The 24692-nt window shown below is 46.1% G+C and overlaps 1 protein-coding gene across 4 annotated transcripts in view; it reads left to right on the top strand.

Annotated features, from left to right (window-relative positions):
- TAF1 (TATA-box binding protein associated factor 1) overlaps window positions 1-24692 on the top strand; it is a 441469-nt gene that overhangs the window by 16864 nt on the left and 399913 nt on the right. For all 4 annotated transcript variants that reach the window (XM_029607221.1, XM_029607219.1, XM_029607220.1 and 1 more), the window contains exons 2-3: window positions 5635-5752; window positions 20313-20429. In XM_029607221.1, coding sequence (XP_029463081.1) covers window positions 5635-5752; window positions 20313-20429 — 235 coding nt within the window. The remainder of the gene's footprint in view (window positions 1-5634; window positions 5753-20312; window positions 20430-24692) is intronic.

The raw sequence follows: 24692 nt of genomic DNA, 5'->3' as shown, positions 1-24692 counted from the left end.
CATCTCCGTCGACTTCAGGTCTAAGCTACTCAAGCTATGACCCAAATTACCAATATTCTATCTGTTCCTACAATCAGTAGAAAAATCAAATATTCCACCTCAACCTGCTACCTTGCCAACGATTCCAGTGGTCCCTACTGTACCGGATCCAGTACACAAGGTCCATGCAGTAACACATTCTTCTCCAATTGAATACGATACAGATTCCTCTGCAGATGATTCCACGGGTTACCCATCCGATCCTGCAGAAATACCTCCAGAACCATCTTCACCCCCAGAAGATTTATCTTACTCTCAATTCATCGAGAAGATTGGCGAATTCTTAAAAGTTAAAACCAGGAAACTACCTGACCCACGTCAGGAAATGATGGGCATATTAAAAATTTTGATGCCCCATCAGAACCGATAGCCCTACCTCAGCATTCCGTTCTCACACAGCTGATAGAAAAATCCTGGGAGACTCCACTGTCCACAACACCAACATCCAGGAAGATAGATATGAAATATAAAATGAAGGATTCTCCTTTTCATGCTTCCACTCAGCTTCCACATAACTCAATTGTCGTTGAGTCAGCGATGCAGAAGGCATGAAAACCTCGTATTCTTGCAGATACACCACCACATAAAGACCATAAGCTGTTGGATGACTTTGCAAGGAAATCCTTTAATTCATCAATGTTAAACACGTGTATTCAGAATCACCAATTCTATATTGCTCAGTACCTGTTTAACAATTTACAGGCACTTAAGTCGGATCTACAGCAGAAATTTCCCGATATGCCTTTACCTCCTCAATACCACAGCATAGAAGAAGGATTAAGGCACTTGCTCAGATCCGTTTACGAAGGATTTGATATCTCATCCAGGGGTTCAGCAAATGCTCTGGCTGCATGTCGTCTCGCATGGCTTCGTTCCAGCGCCATACAAGACGATGTCCATGACAAATTAGCAAATTTGCTGTGTCGTCCAGGCATCCTTTTCAGAGATAAATTCACTGAAACAGTATCGAAGATTAAGGAGCAGAAGATGGCTGTCCTCTCCTTGACTTCACCACATCAGCCATCCACTTCGCGACGACAATATCCTACCTCGGGTTCATACAGAAGACACCCCCCCCCCTTTAGGCCATTTAAACAGTTTTCATACAACAAGCCTCAGCCCTACCAAACTTCGAGGCAACAACCGTACCAACCTCAAGTGCCTCACCAAAGGACAAGGAACCCTCGCCAGCCTGGACCAGTGGTCCCCAACCCTGTCCTGGGGGCCCACCAGCCAGTTGGGTTTTTAGGATATCCAGAATGAATATGCATGAGAGAAAATTTGCATGCACTGCCTCCATAACATGCAAATTTTCTCTCATGCATATTCATTCTGGATATCCTGAATACCTGACTGGCTGGTGGGCCCCCAGGACAGGGTTGGGGACCACTGACCTAGACAACAGGTGAACACTCAATCCGCCAAACCTCAGACTGGTTTTTAAGAATTCCGTCGCCACCGTCTCATCACCCCTCAGTAGGGGGCAGATTATCAAATTTTCTTCCTGCCTGGAATCATATCACATCAGATCAATGGGTGTTATCGATCATAGCCCACGGTTACAATCTTCATTTCTCATCCCTCCCAACCCTTCCACATTGGGTTCTGCAAAAACAATTAACATCTCACAAAGAACCTCTGCTGAAAGAAATTCAGAATCTTCTACAAAACAACTGCATTCAGAGGTTATCTTCCCAGCAATTCCATCTGGGATTCTACTCCCAATATTTCCTAATTCCCAAGAAATCAGGACTGCATCCGATATTGGATCTCCGTTCCCTTCACAAACATCTCTACAGGGAGAAATTCAAAATGACTTCTCTCAAATCCATCCTTCCCTTTCTTCAACCAAAGGATTGGATATGCTCCCTGGACTTAAAGGATGCCTATGCACATATTCCAATACACCCCAGTTCCTGATGCTACCTATGTTTCCAGACGGACAATCAACATTACCAATACAAGGTTCTCCCATTCGGCCTCTCCTCTGCCCCCAGGGTATTCACCAAGTTGTCAAGGGGTGCAAATATTTCCTTATCTGGACGATTGGCTCCTAGTAGCCTCCAATCAGACCCTGTTACGGGCCAATCTCCTACGAACTATTTCTTGCCTAGACAATCTAGGCCTTCTTATAAATTACGAAAAGTCACATCTGCAGCCCACTCAAACTTTACAATTCATAGGGGCCATCATCGATACGATACAGGACAAGGCTTTCCTTCCCCATCTGAGAACAGCGGCTCTCTCTACACTGGCTACAGATCTCCTTCACACTTTGATAACATCTGCTCGCCATATTATAATCCTTCTCGGCCACATGGCAGCTGTCATATGTAGTCCTTCATACATGACTCCACATGCGTCGCCTACAATGGGGACTGAAAAACCAATGGAATCAATTTATCCATACATTATCCACTCTCATTACCATGAAAAGCAGTATGAAAACAGTGGTGGATTTCTCCGTCAACACTGCAGACAGGGGCGCCATTGAGGCCGTTACGACATCATCTAATACTCACCACAGATACCTCCCCAAAGGGTTGGGGAGCTCATCTAGACCAATTGACAACTCAAGGTTTATGGTTGACATTCGAGAGGACTCAACACATCAACCTACTAGAGCTCAAAGCGGTCAGAAACGCTCTTCAAGCTTTCAAAGAATCTCTACGAGGGAAGATAGTCATGATTCACATGGACAACCAAGTCACAGTGTTTTACATAAACAAGGAAGGAGGGTCCGGTTCTTGGAACCTCTGCAGGGAAACAGTACAGTTAGTAGTATGGGCTCATCAATGAACAATATCTATTCAAGTAACTTATCTGCCCGGGATTCAAAACTCCAGGGCAGACAAACTCAGCAGGATATTTCATCCTCACGAATGACAATTGGACAAAGAAGTAGCTCAAAACCTATTCAAGATTTGTGGTCACCCATCAATTGACCTTTTTGCATCAGAAAACAACGCACAGCTGTAAAACCTCTGTTCAGTATACCTGAGCTCGCAAAGGATCGTGTCTGATGCTTTTCTAGTGAGTTGGTCTCACAACCTATTATTTGCATTTCCACCAATACCTCTCATCTCCCGCACCATACAGAGATGCATCGAAGACAAAGCCAATTTGATCTTAATAGCACCAGCGTGGCCAAGACAACCATGGTACAGCTACCTAGTTCATCTATCGATATGCAATCCCATTCCCCTGGGAAACAGCCCTCAGCTACTAACCCAGGACAATGGGTCTCTCCTACATCCTTTTCATTCCTCCCTACATCTCACAGCCTGGAGGTTGAACGGGTCGCATACCAGCACCTACATATTTTCTCCTGCCCTTCAGGACATATTGGTATCTTCAAGGAAACCTTCAACTCGACTCAATTACAAAAGAAAGTGGTTCCGCTTTGCTTCTTGGTGTTCAACAAGGGAAATAGACCCGTTCCCTTGCCCACCTGAACAACTTCTTTCATACCTGCATTTACTCTATAAGGAGGGCCTGGCGACTTCCTCACTCCGAGTTCATTTAAATGCTATTGCAGCTTACCATACTTACATTAATGGAGAACCCATTTCGTGTCACACTCTAGAATCCAGATCCATGAAAGGAGTACTACATCTACACCCTCCATTGCAAAAACCACCAGTACCATGGGACATTAACATAGTCATCGAACAACTAATGCTTCCCCCCTTTGAGCCGTTAGACACTTGTCACCTTGGATACCTCTCATGGAAAGTTCTCTTCCTAGTTGCTTTAACTTCAGCAAGAAGAATAAGTGAACTGCAAGAACTAGTCCACTATCCACCTTATTTGCAATTTTACCATGACAAAGTGACTCTTCACACTCACCCAAAATTCCTTCCAAAGGTTATTTCCAGTTTTTACATTAATCAGACCATATCCTTACCTATTTTTCATCCAAAGCCTCATGCAAATGACAATGATCAAAAACTCCACACTTTGGACTGTAAACGTGCCCTAGCCTACTACAAGCAGCGCACTACTTCACCTAACAGACTTTCGCAACTTTTTCTATCTTTCAACCCAAACGCACAAGGCCGTCCGGTGACTAAACGAACTCTTTCCACATGGATTTCAAACTGTATTCAATTTTGCTACCAGCAATGTTTGCAAACTCTTTCTTCCACTCCAACAGTACACCAAGTTTGTGCACTGGCAGCCTCGATGGCCCATCTTCATGAAGTTCCCATCACAGATATTTGCAAAGCTGCAACATGGTCATCGCTGCACACTTTCACATCTCATTACTGTTTGGGCAAACAAACTGTGAATGATGCAGTAATGGGGAGGACTGTCCTACAGAACAGCACATGTTCATCGTATATACAGCCTTCATAGGAACTGTCCGCCTAAAGACTTTGTATTGAGCAAATTAACAATCAATCCACATGAAAGCTCAATACTTCAGCTGGAGACTCCCAGACAGCATGGCTAATTCAGCTGCGTATCTACGTGAAAAGAGCAAGTTTGCTTACGGTAAACGGTGTTTTCTGTAGATAGCAGATGAATTAGCCATGCTGACCCACCTGCCAGCTCGAACAGTTCCAGCATCACCTGCACTTGCTTTAGTACTGACTGAGGAGCCTGAGGTGAATCAGAGAGGATATAAGAGGGAGCACCCGGCTGAAAGACAGCATGGCTAATTCATCTGCTATCTACGGAAAACACAGTTTACGGTAAGCAAACTTGCTCTTCTGAACACACAGCTTTTCTCTGCAGAATCCAGCAGAATAAATGGAATTTCTTTGCACTTGCTCAGATCTTTGAGTGGGAGGATGTCTGGGTCACTTGATCGAGATGGCAGCTATAGGCTAGTTTAAAAGAACACAAAACAAAAAACTTCACTTTGATTGGTCCTCCATCCTGTCTATTTGCTCAGGTCTCCTACTTGACTCCAGCCCTGTTGCTACATCACAGAGGCAAGGGTTGGTTGCTATAGTTACCAGGTAGTCCTTGCAGCTTTATCTCTACAGCAATTTTCAATGTTCGATAGACTTTAATGAGAAACATAAACGAATGAGATGATAATTTTTGTTTAAATTCATGGGTGCCCTCCATTCATTTTGGGGATCCACAAATGAAACAAAAATGATCTCAATGGTTGTATTTTACCCATTTATTTCAAACAAATGAATCCTCCAGAGCAGCAGAACACAGTGGGTGAACCAAACATTTTTATAAGTTGTCCTTACATACTAAATATGGAAAAGGTTCCTAACAGTAATACAAATTAGAATGTTTTGGATTTCTTCTCTAGCCTCTAATGAAAAAAGATGCCCATTTCCTGAGAGAAGACTGAAATTACAAATGTCCTAATCATGACCTGTAATTGTGGCGATAGTCTATCTGATGGCACAACAACAAAAGAGAACAAGCATCAATTCATTGCCCTTGTTGGGTGGCTTGTGGGAATAATGTAAGAATGTAAACCGATATGATGTTCCCACGAATACCGGTATATAAAACGTTAAATAAATGATGGGATTTACAGTCCTGTTTAGTATTCAGTAAGAAAGAACTGTCTGCATTTAACTCACAGATGTCATTTTTTGTGCTATTCTGTTTAATCTGCAGGAGTCCAAGAAACACTTGGCTGGTTTGGGAGCTTTGGGTCTCGGAAATCTAATCACAGAAATCACAGCTAGTGCAGCTGATGGAACTGAGACTGAAGGGGTCAATGTGGATGATGATGGTTTGTAATTCTTTGTTCTTGGGTTTCAGAAATATTAATTTGTTCATGCTTTTGTAACCTTTGCATTGTTCAATTAATGTATTATTAAACCAATGTCTGGTTAATGTTCCTACTTTCCTGTAGCGCTTTGTGTCTGAAGGTTTTTGTGAAGATGAGAGAGCATAAGAACTTGCCATTCTGAGTCAGATTGAGGGTCCATCAAGCCCAGTATCCTGTTTTTTAGCATACGGACAGGCGGATCCAAAACCAGTCTGTTATGCACCTGTACTATGGTAGCAGATGAAGACGGACAAAGCTGACATCCCGGTATATATACACCCTACAGTTTTCTCCATCTCCAGCAGATTGTGGAAGTGCATCTCCCTACTAGGGATTGCTTAAAAAAATTTTTTTTTTAAAGGAGAAAAGGAGGAGGAGATTTATTCACCTCGCTCTCCTGTGGTGATACTCTTAGTTGAGAATTCCTTAGTTGATATCTTTGGATCCCTCCCTCAGATGAGTGCCTTGGTCCAATAGCTAGTTTTTCTGCCAGCGTAGACTTAGCTATTAAAAAAAACAAACAAACAAACAAACCAAAAAAAAAAAAACCAGCTGAAAGGCAAGCAGGTGCAGGAAGCCAAGTGAGGTGGTAAAGGTCCTTGTCCTCTCCCCCCGCAGCCGGAGACATGCCTTGTACTCAGCCAGGACAGGCTGAGCTCAGGTAAAGAGTAATAAAAAAAAAAAAAAAAGAGTAGAAGGGAATTTAAGTAGGGATTCCTCCCCCCAGTCTCCATACTTGGCATGCTGATCCGATGCTCATTCCCGCCTCCAGAGGAACTTGGGAGATATGGGCAGCTTGGTGGGTTGAGCAGCGTTCCCTGTATGTACCTGGATCAGTCCAGACCCTGGGTTATGTTACCAGTCCAGCAGAGGGAGACGGAGAAAGATTCTACTGACTGACCTATACCCTGGGGTGCCACCTGCAGTTCGTCAGTATTTCTCTGTCTCCCAGCAGAGGTGGACGTGCCTAACCTTGCAGTCTGTGGTAGTTTTTTTCTTGTTAATTTGTTTAGGAATTCTTTTTAGTAAGGTTGCTAGGTTTTTTTTGAGACTGTTACTTTTTTTTTTTTTTTAAATCTTAAAGGAAGTTCAGGGGTCTAGCTTTCCTTAGTACCTGCTTTACTGCCTCCCAGGAGGTCGGGAGGTCCTGAAGGGACTATCCCTCCTGGTTCTGAGGTCACTGGAGTTGGGGAGGTTATTTACCCAGCAGCCACTCCTGGTCAGGGTGATACCGGGGGGCTTGGTTCACTCACCCTATTTGGAGCAGCTTCCGGGGTCCGCGGCATTTTGTCAGGTAAAAAAACCAAAAATAATATTTTTATTTCTTTCTGCTGGCAGCCTTTTTGTGGTTTGTTTTGCTTATTCAGTGCTCGGCGGCACCGTAGGTTTTCCTTTTCGCGTCAGGGTATATTTTATTCTTTTCTTTTTTCTTTGCGCTGTTTTTAAATTTTTCTCTCGATGCTGCGAGGCGCGGGCTGCCGTGCGTGTGGGGACGCGCGTGCGCAGCTCTCGAGGGAGAGGCTCTGCTTGCCTCCCTGGTGGGGGAGGGCCTGTCTAGTTCGGCCGCGAAGGATGCTAGTCGACCGGCTCGCGCAGCACCGAAGCCTCGGTGCGGCTGCTCCCCTACTCCGGACCTGTTTCGCTGCAGTGCAGGTACAGAAGCTTTGCTGAGTACCATGCGAGCAGCAACACAGCAGGCCATGCAGGGAGCATCGGATCCGCCTCCCTTGTCACCGCAGCCGGCAGTTCCTGGTGGGGACAAGCCGCGCGAAGATGCAGCAGACTTAGATGAGGAGAGCCTCGAGGAGTTCTCAGATTCCTCTTCCTCTTTCTCTTTTTCAGGGGATTTTATCAGGTTTCTCCATAAGGCCTACAAGTCCAAGATGGAGTGAAGGAAGGGTAGAGAGAGCTCCTCTGGGCAGGGTCCGAAGGTCCGCATCTCCAAACGTTTGAGATCAAGCAGTTTTAGCTCTGATCCAGCTCCAAAGCGTCCTCTTCGCTCAGGGCCAGTTCATTCCACAATTTCTACTTCGGATGACTCTGAACAGGACCCATTGGATATCCCGGACAAGTCCTTGCTGGATGTGGATCTCAGAGGGGATCCTGGTCAGGGCAATAGTTCTGCCCCTCACTTAGCGGACGGGGATGATCCCAAAGTGGTCCGCCTTTTTAGGAAGGAGGAACTTTAATCCTTTGATTCCGTCGATTTTACTGGAATTGGGTCTTGAGGCTCCGAAGAAGGACTCTCGGGTGATATCGATCCAGTGTTGCTGGGACTTAGGGGTCCAACGACGTCCTTTCCTTTCCATCTTTCTCTCACTAACCTCTTGTACCGAGAGTGGGACACTCCTGAATTAGGTCTTAAGGTAGGACGGGCCATGGACAAGCTATATCCATTACCGGAGGAGGCCTTGGAGGTTTTGAAGATTCCCAAGGTAGATGTCGCAGTGTCAGCAGTCACTAAGAGGACAACTATCCCAGTGACGGGAGCTATGGCCCTTAAAGATCTACAGGATCGTAAACTGGAGGTACAGCTCAAGTGAATTTTTGAGGTTTCTGCACTAGGTATGCGGGCGGCTATGTGTAGCAGCTTGGCTTTGCGAGCAGGGCTGCGTTGGGTGCAGTCGTTGCAAAACAATTCTTCCCTCTCTGATGAGGAGGTAGCACAAGCTGGCCGATTGGAAGCTACTATTGCCTACAGCGCAGATGCTTTATATGATCTTCTCAGGACTTCGGCTCGCTCCATGGTGTCGTCAGTGTCTGCTTGCAGGCTCCTCTGGTTGAGGAATTGGTCGGCGGATGCATCCTCAAAGGCTCAGTTGGGAGCTTTGCCCTTTAAGGGAAAATTACTCTTTGGGAGGGACTTGGAAGATATGATATTGTCCTTAGGAGAGAATAAGATTCACAAATTACCGGAGGATCGTCCTAGAGCTATAAGTTCCTGCTCATCCCGCTCTCGTTTTCGGTCTGGTCGAAGATTCTGTTGTTCTTGTCCATCGGCTCCACTTGCAAAGCAGCTTTCAGGCAGGCAGCAGAATTGGCCTCAGTCCTTTCGTGGCCGCTGATTCGGAAGAACAGGAAATTCCCAAGCTGCAGGTGGAGCAAAGTCTGCCCAATGAGATAGGGCCGGTCCATTCCCTGGTTCCGGTTATAGGAGACAGGCTGTCTCTGTTTTACGGAGAATGGACCAGATGGACGTCAGATCAGTGGGTTCTCATGTTGATAAGTCAAGGTTACGCTTTAGATTTTGTTCGGCGGCTTCGCAACCGGTTTCTGGTTTCACCATGTTCTTACCTGGAAAAACGTCGGGCAGTAAAGGACACTCTGCAGCGTCTGAGCTATTCCAAAAAAGGAGGGAGCTTTTCGTCCCATTCTCGACCTCAAAAGAGTCAACCTTTGCCGATGGATTCCCAAGTTTCGAATGGAAACTCTCAGGTCAGTCATAGCCTCGTTACACAAGGGAGAATTTCTAGCGTCTCTGGACCTCACCAAGGCTTATCTTCACATCAGCATTCGCTCCGATCATCAGAGGTTTCTCAGATTTTGCATTCTCGGACAGCATTATCAATTCAGGGCTCTCCCGTTTGGGTTAGCCACAGCTCCTAGAACATTTACCAAGGTGATGGTTGTGGTAGCAGCGCAACTCAGGAAGGAAGGTCTTTTGGTCCATCCATACCTGGACGACTGGTTAATTCGGGCGAAATCAGAGTCTCTTTGTTGCTCAACAGTCGGCAGAGTCATTGACCTCTTGCAATCCCTAGGTTGGGTGATCAACGAGGACAAGAGCCACCTAGTTCCTTCGCAGTCGCTGGAATTTCTGGGCGCACTGTTCGATACTGTTCGCGGGAGAGTGTTTCTACCAGAACATCGCCTTATCAAGCTGCAAGCGCAAATCCAAGACGTATTGTCCATTCCTATACCATGTGTACGGTATTATTTGAGAGTCCTCGGCTCAATGACATCTACTCTGGAGTTGGTTCCCTGAGCCTTTGCGCATATGAGAACACTACAGTCCACATTGCTTTCCCGCTGGAATCCGGCTTCGGAACAATATCGCCTTCCCCTTCCCCTTACAGAGAAGGCTCAATCCAGTCTGGATTGGTGGTTACAGGTGGACAATCTAAGGCGGGGAGTTCCTCTAGAGATTCCGGAGTAGACTGTGGTCACCATGGACGCCAGTCTTTCAGGCTGGGGAGCGGTATGTCAGAAAACATCTGTTCAGGGACAGTGGTCCAGCGAAGAAGCACAGTGGTCGATCAATCGATTAGAGACCAGAGCGGTACGATTGGCGTTGCAGGCTCTTCAACCTCTTCTTTGCGGGAAGTTGGTGCAGATTCTCTCTGACAATGCGACCACGGTAGCGTACATCAATCGTCGGGGAGGAACTCGAAGCCATCTGGTAGCGCAGGAAGCACGACAGCTGATCACTTGGGTGGAACAACATCTGCTCAGCATTGCAGCTTCTCACATCGCCGGAGTGGACAACGTCCAAGCCGACTTCCTCAGTCGTCGTCATCTCGACCCCGGGGAGTGGGAACTGTGCGAAGAAGCCTTTCAGATGATATGCAACAGGTGGTCCAGACTGGCAGTGGATCTCATGGCAACATTCCAGAATTCCAAAGCACCTTGGTTCTTCAGCTGCAGGAGGGAATGAGTAGCGGAAGGAGTAGATGCTCTATTCATTCCTTGGCCACAGGACGTTCTTCTCTATGTGTTTCCACCCTGGCCTCTGATCGGCAAGGTCCTGCATCGGATAGAGGTACAATGAGTCAACATTGTTTTAGTGACAGCAGAGTGGCCACGCTGTCCGTGGTTCGCGGATTTGATCAGTCTGGCGCTGGACGGTCCTCTACGATTTCAGGATCTACCGTGCCTCTTGTCTCAGGGTCCTGTTTGTTTGGAAGAGGTCGAACGCTTCTGTCTAGTGGCATGGCTTTTGAGAGGCACCGGTTAAAGAGCAAAGGTTATTCCGATGCTGTAGTGGCTACTTTATTGCGTTCTCGTAAGCCTTCCACATCATTGGTGTATGTGAGAGTGTGGAGAGTTTTTGAAACTTGGTGTATGTAGCACTAGTTGATCTGGCGCAGGCTTCCATATCGGATATTTTGTCTTTTTTAAAGGCTTACTTAGTGAAAGGTTTGTCTTTCGGTTCCTTATGAGTCCAAATTGCAGCCCTTGGATGCTTTCGGGGTATGGTACATGGAGTATCTTTGGCGGCGCATCCGGATGTGGCACGTTTTCTCCGAGGTGCTAAGCACCTACGTCCTCCATTACGGAACCCTTGTCCTGCATGGAGTTTGAATTTGGTTCTCAGGGCTCTGTGTACAATACTTTTGAGCCCCTCAAACATACGACGTTGAAGGTGGTTTTTCTTTAGGCCATTTCCTCAACTCGCAGAATTTCGGAGTTACAGGCTTTATCCTGCAGAGAGCCTTTTCTTAGGATTTCCGATACAGGAGTTTCCTTGCAAACTGTGCCTTCTTTTTTACCCAAAGTTGTTTCTTCTTTTCATCTAAATCAGTCAGTAGAGCTTCCAGCTTTTCCGTGTTTAGATAGTACGGATCCTTCCTCTAAGGATCTCAAGAAACTGGATGTCCGGCATGTGCTGTTGCATTATCTTGAAGTTACCAACGGTTTTCAAATGTCAGATCATTTGTTTGTTCTGTGGAGTGGTCCTCGTAAGGGTCATAAAGTTTCCAGAGCTACGATTGCTCGCTGGTTAAAGGAGACCATATGGTCAGCTTATCTTCTGGCTCGTCGGGATCTTCCGGAAGTTTTGCGGACTCATTCCACTCGATCGCAAGCTACATCATGGGCGGGGTGTCTCAACAGGTTTCTCCTCAGGAGATTTATAAGGCAGCGACTTGGAAGTCGCTGCACACTTTTGCTCATCATTACCGTTTAGATGTCCAGGCTCCGAGTTCGGCAGCCTTCGGAGAGAGTGCTAAAACAGCTCTGGTACATCCCAGGGTCTGGACTGATCCAGGTACGTACAGGGAAAGGAAAATTGGTTTTTACGTGCTGATTTTCGTTCCATGGATCAGTCCAGAGGCCCGCCCTTTAAGTCTGTATATAGCAATTATTTTTTTGGATAGTCTGCTCGTTCACTGTCTTGGTGTTTAAACCGCATTTCATGCTGTCTACTTTTTCAGTGTTTGCTTGTTTATTTTGACGGTTCCTCGGGATTCTGCTTCCACTTAGGATTTGTGAGTAGGAAGTATGTGTTAGAGTTTAGTTAGCCAGTTAGTTTTATTGGTTAGATTTCTGCTTTATCGTTCAATACTGACGGACTGCAGGTGGCACCCCAGGGTATATTTCAGAGTCAGTAGAATCTTTCTCTGTCTCCCTCTGCTGGATTGGTGGTACTACAGGAACGAAAATTAGCAGGTAAGAACCAATTTTCCTTTTTGGCTAGGCTCCGTTCTCAGGTTTGTCTTGTTCGCCGCATGGTAGACCGCGGTGGCATTTTCACCCATTTTTCCTGCACATAAGGCTGCCCTCTTCAGTTGCATCGGTTCGTACTTGTGCACCCAGCTGTGTGTCCAGTTGTGTGTCCGGATTGTGTGCCTAGTTGGGCACATAGGGTTGCCTACCTGGGTGCTCAGTTGTGCGCACACATGCATGCACTTATTTATGTGCACTGTCTGAAGTGTCATGGTGGGAGCTCAGTTTTGTGCACTTATCGAGGCACAGTGTTGGCACCTAAATTTTAGGTGCCTAGTTTTTGCAGCACGGACACAGCTGGGTGCACTCTTTTCAGACGCCTGTTGGAAAAAGAGCTGCCAGAGGTGTCGCCTGATTTTGGGGCTCCCCTAACTGGTTCGTCAGCGGAGGAAGGTAGTTCAGTGAATGTAGGGCTGATGCCCCCTGGTTTTAGCATGAATCCCTCTGCCTTTTCTTGGGTAGAATTTTTTTATGGACTACAGTCTTTTCTTCAAGTGCAATCCACGACTCTGGCCAATCTTAACAGTTCAGGATTGCAGGCTGCGAATTCCCGCATGCTTGGTGCTGCGGGTAAGCGTCGGAGTAAGCCTAGATCTGCTGCAGGTCTCCCTGATAGGGACCCAGATGGCATGGATGCTGAAACCGATCCTTACTCCCTGGAGGATGGGAAAATTCCTCCGGGATTGGAGCCATATATGTTATGTTCCTTTCACAGAGATGAATTCCTGGCTCTGATTTCCCAGACACTGAAGATGCTGGGAGTACTGGGGGCTGAATCCATGTCTGAGCCACCAAATAAAGATCCCATTTTGAATTCTTTGCGTAAAGCCATGAAGCAGTAGCATTGAATTTGTTTCCTAGTGGCTTGCTCTTGTTTACTTCTCTCTTAGGAGGTTGATGAATCTGGTGTGAATTTCAGGGCAGCGATGGAACCAGCAGCTGCCTTTTTAGCAGATGTGGGCTCCGATTGGTCTGCACTTTGGCCAGAGGCGTGGCTTCGGTAATAGCGGCCAGATGTCGGCTAGGGCTGAGAAATTGGTTGGCCGATACAACCTCAAAGTCTAACCTTACAAAATTGCCCTTTAAAGGCTCGCTCTTGTTTGGGAGCGAGCTGGAAAAAAATGACCAACAACTGGGATGAGTCCTAGGTTCCTCAGTTACCAGAGATTAAGAAACAGATGCTGTGCTCCTTAAGCACGAGAGGTCATACTAGAGGGTTCAAATGTTTTTGACCCTACAGAGCAACGACCTTTGGGTAGGTCTCAGTCCTTTCGTCTCAGGCAGCCCAGACGGGTCGCAGGCTAGGGTTGTGGAGCCTCCCAATGAAGATATGATGACCCACCCCAGGGAACAAGAGATGGGGAACTCCTTTCTCATTTTTATTAGAGGTGGGTCGAGATCATATCAGACCAGTGGGTTGTGGAGTTGTTAAAAGATGGTTATGTGCTGGAGTTTCGTGGTGTTCCTTGGAACATTTTCATAGTGTCTCCCTTCAACTCTCCGCAAAAGACAGGCAGTGGAGTGTATGTTTTTGAGACACTTCAGCCTGTGTACTGTGGTTCCAGTGCCCACATCTCAAGAAAATACAGGCTGATATTCGATTTATTTCGTTGTGCCCAAGAAGGAGGGATCTTTTCGTCCCATCCTAGATCTCAAGGGGGTCAACTGTCATTTGCGGGTGACTCTTTTTCACTTGGAAACCTTGCGCTCAGTGATAGTGCCAGTACAGTCGTGGGAGTTTCTGAAGTCTCTGTACTTTTCAGAAGCATATCTTCATATTCTTATCTGCCTAGAGCATCAACGATTTTTGTGTTTTGCGGTTTTGGGGTAGCATTATCAGTTTCAAGTGCTGCCATGTGGTTTGGCCACCGCACCCAGATCTTTTTCCAAGGTTATGGAGGTGGTAGAGGCAGAATGAGAAAGGATGGGATTCTGGTACATCTATACTTAAATAACTGGCTGATTCAGGCCAAGAGTCTGGAAGAGAGCCTTCGGGTCTCGCACAAGGTGATCTCCTTGTTGCAGGAGCTAAGTTGGGTGGTAAACCTGGCCAAGAGCAAATTTCAGCCATCACAGTCACTAGAGTATCTCGGTGTTCGGTTCAACCAAAGCAGGGCAGGGTGTTCCTGCCGGAGGGTCATATTCAGAAGCTGATGGCACAGATGCGTCTATTGACGGATACAATATGCCCGAACATGTGGTCTTATCTACAGGAACTTGGATTGATGGCGGTGACCTTAGAGGTGGTGCCATGGGCGAGGCACATATGCGCCCCCTTCAGCACACTCTACTGTCTCATTGGAGCCCACAGTCTCAGGAATATTTGATTCTGCTTCACCTATCGATGGAGATCTACATACACCTGCAGTAGTGGTTGCAAATGGATCATCCATGAAAGGAGGTTTCCTTAAGATCACCAGACTGGCTAGTACTCATGACAGATGCAAGCTTCCAGGGTAGGGGAACTCACTGTCAGGAGTTGACAGCGCAATGACACTGGAGTACAGAAGAGTCTGTATGGAGTATCAATCATCTGGAGTATCATGCCAACCTGTTGTCCGGTTGGCATGCTTATGAGTTGGCAAATGATTGCAGGGTCGAGCGGTCCAGATAATGTCGGACAATGCAACAACAGTGGCTTACATCAATCAGCAGGGAGGAACCAAGAGCTAGCAAGTGTCGCAGGAAATAGCCCAACTTATGGAATGGGCGGAAGTGCATCTTCAGAAGATCTCAGCCCTGCACATTGCAGGAAAAGATAATGCAAGAGCCAACTTTCTCAGCAGACAGAGTCTGGATCCAGGAGAATGGGAATTGTCAAACGAGGCATTCCAGCTCGTAGAGGATCACTGGGGCTTTCTGTTTCTGGACCTGCTGGTGACTTCTTGCAATGCAAATGTTCCTCGCTTCTTCAGTCTTAGGAAAGATCCAAAGTCCTTGGGCATCGATGCCCTCATGCAAGAGTGGCCGAAGGGCAAGCTACTGTATGCCTTTCCAACTGTGGCCCATGTTGGGCAGAATGATTTGGAGGATTGTGAGTCACATGGGGATGGTGTTTCTGGTGGCACCAGATTGGCCCAGAAGACTGGTATGCTTGTTTGCGAAGGCTCCTGGTGGACTCTCTTCAGGTTTCTGGCTCACAGGGATCTTCTATGGCAGGGGCCTGTTCTTAATGAAGAGCCAACTCAATTTTGTCTTATGGTATATGCTGAAGTGTAGATATTCTACTGCAGTGATTGCCACTTTGCTAGGAGTAATAAAGTTCTCCACTTCCTTAACCTATGTGGGGTTTGGCGAGTGTTTGAGGCTTGGTGTGTTCTTCCTCATTTGGTTAAGATCCTGCTAATTTTGGAATTTTTGCAGGATGGATTGACTAAAGGTTTGGCCCTTAATTTATTAAAGGGTACAGGTGGTGACTCTTGCCTGTTTCCAAAGTCAGGTAAATAGTGGAACCTTGTTGTGTCATCCAGATGTGGCTAGCAGCAAACAAACGGTGGAATCGGTAAAAATTTGGACTTTATTGGATCTTGCCCGACTCTGGCCGAGTTTCGCTCATACGAGCTGCCTCAGGGGCTTTTCGAACCACTCGATTTGGCTCAGATCAGTGCAGACGTTGTATGTGTCATAGTCGGAGGAACATAAGTCAGTGAATTGACTATCAGACCTGTTCTACAAACAGATGCTGTCAATCACAGACCACTGTGAGGATAATGATATCGTAATTCTTCAGTGAACGGCACACAGCTACTCGCCGCTCAGGGAAATGCTGTTTGAAAAGAGTGAAGTATGTTCGGCCTCCCTTACAGTTACTGGTGCTCTTGTGGAGTCTTAATCTAGTTTTGGACTTTTTGGTGGGTCCTACTTTTTGAACGTTGCATAGCCTTTCCATGAGGTTACTGACTTTGAAAATGGTGTTTCTTGTGGCAGTTTGTTCTGCGTAGAGTATCTGAACTGCAGGCCTCATCTTGCTGGGAGTCGTTTCTATGGGTGGCTCCGGGGGTGATACAGCTGTGTACTGTTGCTTTCTTTTTGCCAAAAGTGGTCTCAGATTTTCACTTGAATCAGTTAATTTTCCTGCTGTCTCTGGACAGGGAAAGAGATGCAGAGGAATATCGCCTGTTACAGCCCTTGGATGTCAAGAGATATATCCTGAGGTATTTGGAGGTTTCTAAACCTCTCAGGAAGATGGATTGCCTCTTTGTTCTCCAATTTGTTCTACAGTAGTCCGCTAGATTAAGGAGTTGTCATAGCCGCCTAAGTGGATTCTGAGCAGCCATTGCCTAGTCAGGTTAGGGCTTATTCCACTAGGGCTCAGGTAGTGTCATGGGTTTATATTGTTGTCTCCGTTTACATTTGCTGAGCCGCAACATGGTCCTCTTTACACACCTTTTCCAGGTGTTACTGTCTGGATGTGTAGGCCCGGGAGGATAAAACCTTTGCGTGTGCGGTGTTGATTGGACTGCTGTCACCCTCCCGCCCTGTTCGGGAGTAGCTTTGGTACATTCCACTGGTTTTGGATCCACCTGTCTGTATTCTAAGAAAGGAGAAATTACTACTTACCTGATAATTTCCTTTTCTTTAATAAGGACAGGTGGATCCACCTACCTGCCCTTGGCTGCTGGATGATTGTGCTGTTGTCCTCCTGCGGGGCTGCATGTTCCCCGGGTTACTGTAAGTGTTACTTCAGTTCCTAGACTAGTGTTATTACACTCCTTGTCTGAGCTCAGTGTTTTCCTTTTGGCTGACTGCTGGAATAATCCAAGTTTTGTTAGTTTGTCCACAGTTGGATTTTGCAGAGAATACTGGTGGGCTGATGTCAGTGCAGGGGTATATATACTGTGATGTCAGCTTTGCTCCGTTTCCATCTGCTGGTAGAGATGCATAACCTACTGGTTTTGGATCTGCTTGTCTTTATTAAAGAAAATGAAATTATCCGGTAAGTAGTAATTTCTCCTTTCCAACAGTGGCCAATCCAGGTCACAAGTACCTGGCAAGATTCCAAACAGTAAATAGATTCTATGCTGCTATCTTGCAGCGATAAGTAGTGACTATTTTTTAAGTCTACTTGGGTTATACGTTTATAGACTTCTCCAGGAATTTGTCCAAACCTTTTCTAAGCCCAGCTACGCTAACTGCCGTAACCAAATCTTCTGATAATGGATTCCAGAGCTTAATTGTATGTTGAGTGAAAAAGAATATTCTCTGATTTGTTTTGAATGTGCTACATACTAACTTCATGAAGTTCTCCCCTAGTATTTTTTGAAAGAGTAAATAATTGATTTATATTTACCCATTCTATTCCGCTTAAGATTTTATAGGCCTCTTCTTTATCCTCCCTCTGATGTCTTTTCTTGGAGCTGAACCGACCCAACCTCTTTAGCTTTCCTCGGGGGTGGCAGCAGCAGCATTCCATTCCCTTTATCATTTTGGTCACCCTTCTCTGTACCTTCTTCAGTGCAACTGTATCTTTCTTCAAGATGTGGAGACCAGAACTGCATACAGTACTCTAAGGGCGATCTCACCATGGAGTGATAGAGGATCATTATGACATTTGCTATCTTTTCCCCATACCTTTCCTAATAATTTTGACTGCTGCCATACACTAAACCAAGGATTTCAAAGTATTGCCCACTATGATGCCCAATTCCTTTTCCTAACATGAAACCTAACATCATGTAACTACAGCATGGGTTATTTTTCCCTATATGCAACACCTTGCACTTGTCCACATTAAATTTCATCTGCCATTTCCATGCCCAATCTTCCAGTCTCAGAGGTTCCTTCTTCAATTTATCACAATCCGCTTGTGATTTAACTACTCTGAATAATTTTGTCATCTGCAAATTTTGTCATCGTTGTCCTTTCCAGGACATTTATAAATATATTAAAAAGCACAAGACCAAGTACAGATCCTTAAGGCACTCCACCGTTTATCTTTCTCCACTGAGAAAACTGATCATTTAATCCTGTCTTTTTTTAATGTTCAAACTGTTTATTAAAGTCTTCAACGTTACAGAGCAAACTATGCTGGGTTCGGTGTCTCTTACGCCCGCCACACCCTATATAAAGAATATAAACACATTTTTCATATTTTCTCCCCTTCCCTCAAAATCAAGGATAACATTTCTTAGCAATAACAATACTTTCCCCTCCCAACCTCCACCCTCCACCCCTAAGCATGATTCCACAACTGTGAAGATAGGGTTACCTACTACTCCTAACAAAAGAGCACATCAATGCCAACTCTCGTCCACAGATTATTCATAATGACAAATCGTTTATTACAGAACTATGAATTCTGGTAGGTAGTATTTGAAGGTACGGATTCCAAATTTCCAAAAAGGCACGCATGCATTTAAACGAAGGTCCTGTCGCCATCTTCTCCATTATCATTAACTCAGACTCTGGGCAAGCAGATTAGGCTCTTGGTGAAGACTACTGCTTTTTCAGAAGCGTTACCTGTTCATGGAAAGGGGAAGGAGCGGCTAAGCCATATAAATAATTTCAATGGATGGCTTAAAACCAGGTGTAAAGAAGAATGTTTTGGATATATTGGGGGCTGGGCCATGTATGGAACAGTAAGAGGCCCTATGTCAATAATCCTGACCTCCTAACTACAGGTTTTTAAATCATAACAGATCTAGACGCCAAGGGAGGTAATGTTACTATTCTTTACTGTAATTTCTGCATTAATACACTTAATGTTCATAGTTCATTTCAAGGAGAATTTCTTTTTCTTCAGCTTCATAAGGCTACCTGACTTAACATTTTACTTATCAACCTCCTCCTGCTAACTCTTTGGAATTACATAATCTCCTGATGTTGATTAGTGAATGTACAATCAAAAGCTCCCACCTTTTGCTCTTGGGAGACTTTAATCTTTATGCAGACGAACCTGATAAACCTTTGGAATTCAAAATTTTTTCATCCATGCAAGATTTGTCTCTCAAGCAGTGTATTACATTATCTACACACAATCATGGTCATATTTTAGACCTACTTTTCACAAGGTCTTTCTGCAATTTATCACAATCTGCTTGTGATTTAACTACTCTGAACAATTTTGTATCATCTGCAAATTTGATTACCTCACTTGTATTTCTTTCCAGATCATTTATAAATATATTGAACAGTAAGGGTCCCAATACAGATCCCTGAGGCACTCCACTGCCCACTGAGAAAATTGTCCATTTAATCCTACTCTCTGTTTCCTGTCTTTTAGCCAATTTGTAATCCACGAAAGGACATCACTTCCTATCCCATGACTTTTTACTTTTCCTAGAAGCCTCTCATGAGGAACTTTGTCAAACGCCTTCTGAAAATCCAAGTATACCATATCTACCGGTTAACCTTTATCCATGTGTTTATTAACTCCTTCAAAAAAGTGAAGCAGATTTGTGAGGCAAGACTTGCCTTGGGTAAAGCCATGCTGACTTTGTTCCATTAAACCGTCTTTCTATATGTTCTGTGATTTTGATGTTTAGAACACTTTCCACTATTTTTCCCGGCACTGAAGTCAGGCTCACTGGTCTATAGTTACCCGGATCGCCCCTGGAGCCCTTTTTAAATATTGGGGTTACATTAGCCACCCTCCAATCTTCAGGTACAATGGATGATTTTAATGATAGGACAGCGGATGATTTTAATGATAGGGCAATGGATGATTCTAATGAAATAAAAGAATATATATAGAATAGAAGCAGTTCAGAGAAGAGCTACCAAACTGGTGCAAGTTTACACCAAAAGTCCTGTGAAATGAGACTTGAGGTAAAGGTGTATATCTAAGAAGAGAGAGGAGAGTTAATGCGGAGACATTCAGATAACTGAAAGGTATCGATGCACAAAAAGCAAGAGTTCATGATATGAGGCTCACAGAGGGTAGACTCAAGAAAGGCTGGTAAATACATGAAATTGCCTTGCAGTGAGAGTGAAAAAGAGGAATAGACAATTGAACAAAGAGACAGTTTACGGGCACTGAATTCTGTTTAAAAAAACAAAACACAAAAAACTTGGATTTGAGTTGTTTTTGCCCATCTAATCTTTCTCTTCTGTTCATTCCTTCTATCTTTATCACCAGGCTGGGTTAAGAGCACAGATGATGCTATTGATTACTCTGATATCAATGAAGTGGCAGAAGATGAATCTCGTAGATATAAACAGGCAATGGAGAACCTGCAACCCAAGCGAATACCAGGTATGTGGTAGGCCAGAAAAACACCAAAAGGTAACTTATTTAACACAACAGATGAGGAGGTGAGGGATTACAATAGAATATATATTTAAATGGGGAAGGTCTTAGGGAAGGGAGATGTATAATGGTTTACTGGTTGATCAGAAAAAGCTATGGCAGTGAATTAGTCTTGTGCTTGTTTGCTGAACAGTGGATGCTGTGGTAGTGTGGGTGTTGTATATTTCATTAATGTAGAATTTAGCTGTGGATGCTTTGACAATATTCCTTTCCACTTATACCCTGCTTGTCTCTGAATCAGAGCAACTTACACAATGCTCACACTGTATATTATTATATTTAATTTTGAGAATGTAGTGTTCAGCAGTGGATGTTGTGACAGTATGGACATTGTATTTTTTGTGAGTTTAGGGTTCTGCGGTGGATGCTGTAGTAATGGTCTCCATGGACAAACAGGATAAACTAGTTCCATATGTGGGTGAGTGATGTCCTCTGAAGGCACTGAATATGGAATGTTTACTGTGTAGGCCTAGAAAGTCTTTATGCATCATGGCATGCCACAAGGCACACTCAGTCTTTTTCTGCAGAATGACCTGGAAGAATTTTTACTGCATAAAAAAAAACAATTTCTCTTCAAATCTTTGGTTGCCAGGATCCCTCAGTGAAGGGTTTTTATTCATTTCTTCTTTTTGTACATCAGCTTTCTCATTCTCCAAAATCTTTTCTTTTAATTTTGCTGACACTATTTTACCTTTTGATGGTGGACAAAAAAGCTATGGAGTTTAAATCGTACCCTACCTTTAACTGAAAAATGTTGATCACCATTTTGCATCTATGCATTGTCTAAGGCTTGAAAAAAAGGTTCCAAATTTTTTAATTTGTTTAAAAATATCTCCCAGGACTATTTAACATAGAGAACTATGACTTCAGGATATATTCTGGATCATTCTGAATCAGTCTGTCATCAACCACTTGGGTATTTACCAAGGGTTTAGTGGTAGCAGCAGCACACCTGCAAGAGCACAGATACATGTTAGATGACGGTCTAATTAAGAGCAGTTCCCTGTACGTACCGGATCAGTCCAGACGCCTGGGTTTTGCCTCCGCACCAGCAGATGGAGACTGAGCAAGATTTGACTGGCTCTGCCATAAATACCAGGGTGCCACCCACAGTCTGCCAGTATTAGTCTGTCTCCAGCAGATGGTCCGGGTGCACGTCCCACAGTCTGAACTGATCTAAAAAAAAAAAAAGAGGTTTAGTTAGCTTGGCAGAATTTTGTTTGCTTGCTTTATTAATTAAGTTTAATAAAAAAAAAAACAAAACAAAACTTGAAAGGCAGAGAGTAGCTCCGGAGCGTCCAGCGCCGGTCTGAGCCTCCCAAGGGGTTGTCAGGTTCTGAGGGGACCATCCCCCCTGGTCCTGTAGGCTGCTGGTGCTAAGGGTTGAGGACCCTGACTTGTCTGTGACAGCCCAGCCGGGGTGATACTGGGGAGCTCGGCTCACTCACCCCAGCCGGACTGCTTCAGGACCCGACGAGGGACAGCGTCTCAGGTGAAAAAAAAAAAAAAGATAAATAAAACTAGTAGTGCGTTGTTCGGCGGCTCTCGGGGTCTTGTTGCTGCGGTGGTTGAGTCTCCTTTCTCTCAACCCCCCCCCCCCCGCTCTTTATTTTTGTTTTCTCGGTGGCCCGGCTCCCTCATGCCACGAGGTTCGGCCTGCGGCTCGGGGCGTGCACGCCTCTCGTGGGATGGGCTGTGCTCAGCCTGCATCCCCAGAGGCAAAGGGACGTCTGGGTCAGTTCGGGGGGTGGTGGTGTGACGCAGGACGATGGTAGTCGCGATCGGGGAGTTCTCTTCCTCTTCCTTCAGGCAGTCGCCGGCAAGCGAGGGAAAATCCGCCATTTTGGGTTTGGCCTCCCTAGCGGCGCCGATTGCGGTGGGGACAAGGAATTCCCCGCCCTCCTCCCCACAAAGTTTCGCCAGCACGGATTCTGATGTCTCCTCCTCCTCTTTTTCGTCAGATTTTATCCTGGCCATGCATAAGGCCTTCAAGGCCCACAAGGCCTATAGGTGGCATTTGCCTAAGTCCGGGGGCCCTGAGGGCCCACCCCCTGCAGACAAAAGTCGACCCCAATCGGGGGACCCGGGGGGGGGGGGGGGGGGGGGGGGGGCCTTCCAGGGCAAAGCATCCGTTGCGGGCTATCTCCCCCAGGGAGGACACGGACTCCCCCTCCGAGTCTACGGATCATGAGGATCAGGAGGAGCCGCCCCTGCGGGCGGTAGAGGGAAACGGTGCTCCGTCGCAGGGTGCGACGAGGCAGAGCCATGTCTCGGAGGGCAATGATCCTAGGGTGGTCCACCTCTTCCACAGAGACGAGCTGGGACCCCTCGTTCCCGCTATTTTGGAGGAGTTAGGAATTGCTACACCTCCTGAGGAGTCTCGTCTCGGCTCGATGGATCCAGTGTTGTTGGGCCTGAGTGGTCCTGCCACGACATTTCCTTTTCATTTTTCCGCTACGAACCTTCTCTTTTGCGAGTCGGATACCCTGGATTTGAGGTTGAAGGTCACAAAGGCGAAGGACAAGCTTTATCCTCTGCCTGAGGGCGCCCTGGAAGTTCTTCGGGTTCCGAAGGTGAACGCAGCCGTTTCAGCGGTGACATAGAGGACTACCATTTCGGTCACAGGGGCCACAGCACTAAAGGACCTTCAGGATCAGAAGCTGGAGGTCCAGCTTAAGAAGATCTTCAAAGTCTCCACTCTAGGGGCCCGAGCGGCAATTTGTAGCAATTTTGCTCTGCGGGCCGGGCTGCTTTGGGTTCAACAACTGCTCGCCAATGAGGGCCTTTCGGAGGAGGAAGCCCGACAGGCTGGCCGCCTCGAGGCGGTAGTGGCTTATAGTGCAGATGCGCTGTATGATCTCCTGCGAACTTCGGCTCGTCCCATGGTCTCGGCTTTCTCGGCGAGACGGCTATTGTGGTTACGGAACTGGTCAGCGGATGGAACCTCCAAATGCCGGCTGGGATCGTTACCCTTTAAGGGCAAACTGCTGTTTGGAAAGGAATTGGAAGACATGATTCAGTTACTGAGTAAAAATAAGGGTTATATACTTCCGGAGGACAGAACTTATTCCAGGGGGTCCTTCTCGGCTAGGCCCATGTTTCGGGGAACTCGAAAAGCTCGTATTTCTCGTCCTAGTACCTCCTCCCCTTCCTTTTGGCCGGCGGGGGGTAGGCAGCAGTCGCAGTCCTTTCGAGGAAGACATTTTGGTAGACCTGTTGCCTCCCAGTCGGCTCTCGGCGGTAAGGCTGCACAATGATTTCCGGCCGCTCCATTCCTCCGTACCGAAGGTAGGGGGCAGATTGTCTCTTTTTTACGAGGAATGGACCACAATCACGTCGGACCAGTGGGTGCTTTCCGTGATAAAACATGGCTATGCTTTAGATTTTGCACGCCATCCCAACCCACGATTTCTCCCATCCCCGTGCGGATATGCCGACAAATGTCGAGCAGTCCAACAGACTTTGGTTCGGCTGTTGGATCTGGGGGCAATTGTTCTGGTACCGCCTCCGGAGCAATGAAAAGGACATTATTCCATATACTTCGTCGTTCCAAAGAAAGAAGGGTCATTCCGTCCCATTCTAGATCTAAAGTGCGTCAACAGATGCCTTCGGATCCCACGCTTTCGCATGGAGACGTTGTGTTCCTTCATTGCTTCCGTTCGCCCGGGGGAGTTCCTGGCATCACTGGATCTGCTGGAGGTATATTTGCACATCGGGATCAGGAAGGACCATCAGAAACGTATCCGATTCTTTGTGTTGGGGAAAGATTACCAATTTCAGGCGTTACCGTTCGGTCTGGCGACAGCTCCCAGAACCTTCACCAAGATAATGGTGGTTGTTGCAGCACGGCTTCGACGGGAAGGTTTGTTGGTGCATCTGTATCTGGACGATTGGTTGATCCGCGCAAAATCCGAGACTCTGTGTCATTCGGCAAGTCACCGGGTGCTACAGCTGTTGAGGTCCCTCGGTTGGGTGGTCAACACAGCCAAAAGTCAGCTCACTTTCTCTCAGTTGCTGGAGTTTTTGGGAGCTTTATTCGACACACGTCAGGGGAAGGTCTATCTCTCCTCCGGTCACAGTCTCAAATTGCAGGGACAAGTCCGGTCCTTGCTGGAGAAACAACCACTGACAGTTTGGGATTACCTGCAGATGCTAGGTTCCATGGCCTCGAAGCTGGAACTGGTTCCTTGGTCTTTCGCGCACATGCGA

The sequence above is a fragment of the Rhinatrema bivittatum genome, chromosome 6 (assembly GCF_901001135.1).
Source record: "Rhinatrema bivittatum chromosome 6, aRhiBiv1.1, whole genome shotgun sequence".
NCBI classification, from domain to species: domain Eukaryota; kingdom Metazoa; phylum Chordata; class Amphibia; order Gymnophiona; family Rhinatrematidae; genus Rhinatrema; species Rhinatrema bivittatum.
The sequence above is the reverse complement of the archived record's forward strand: the minus strand, read 5'-3'. Positions and strand labels throughout refer to the sequence as shown.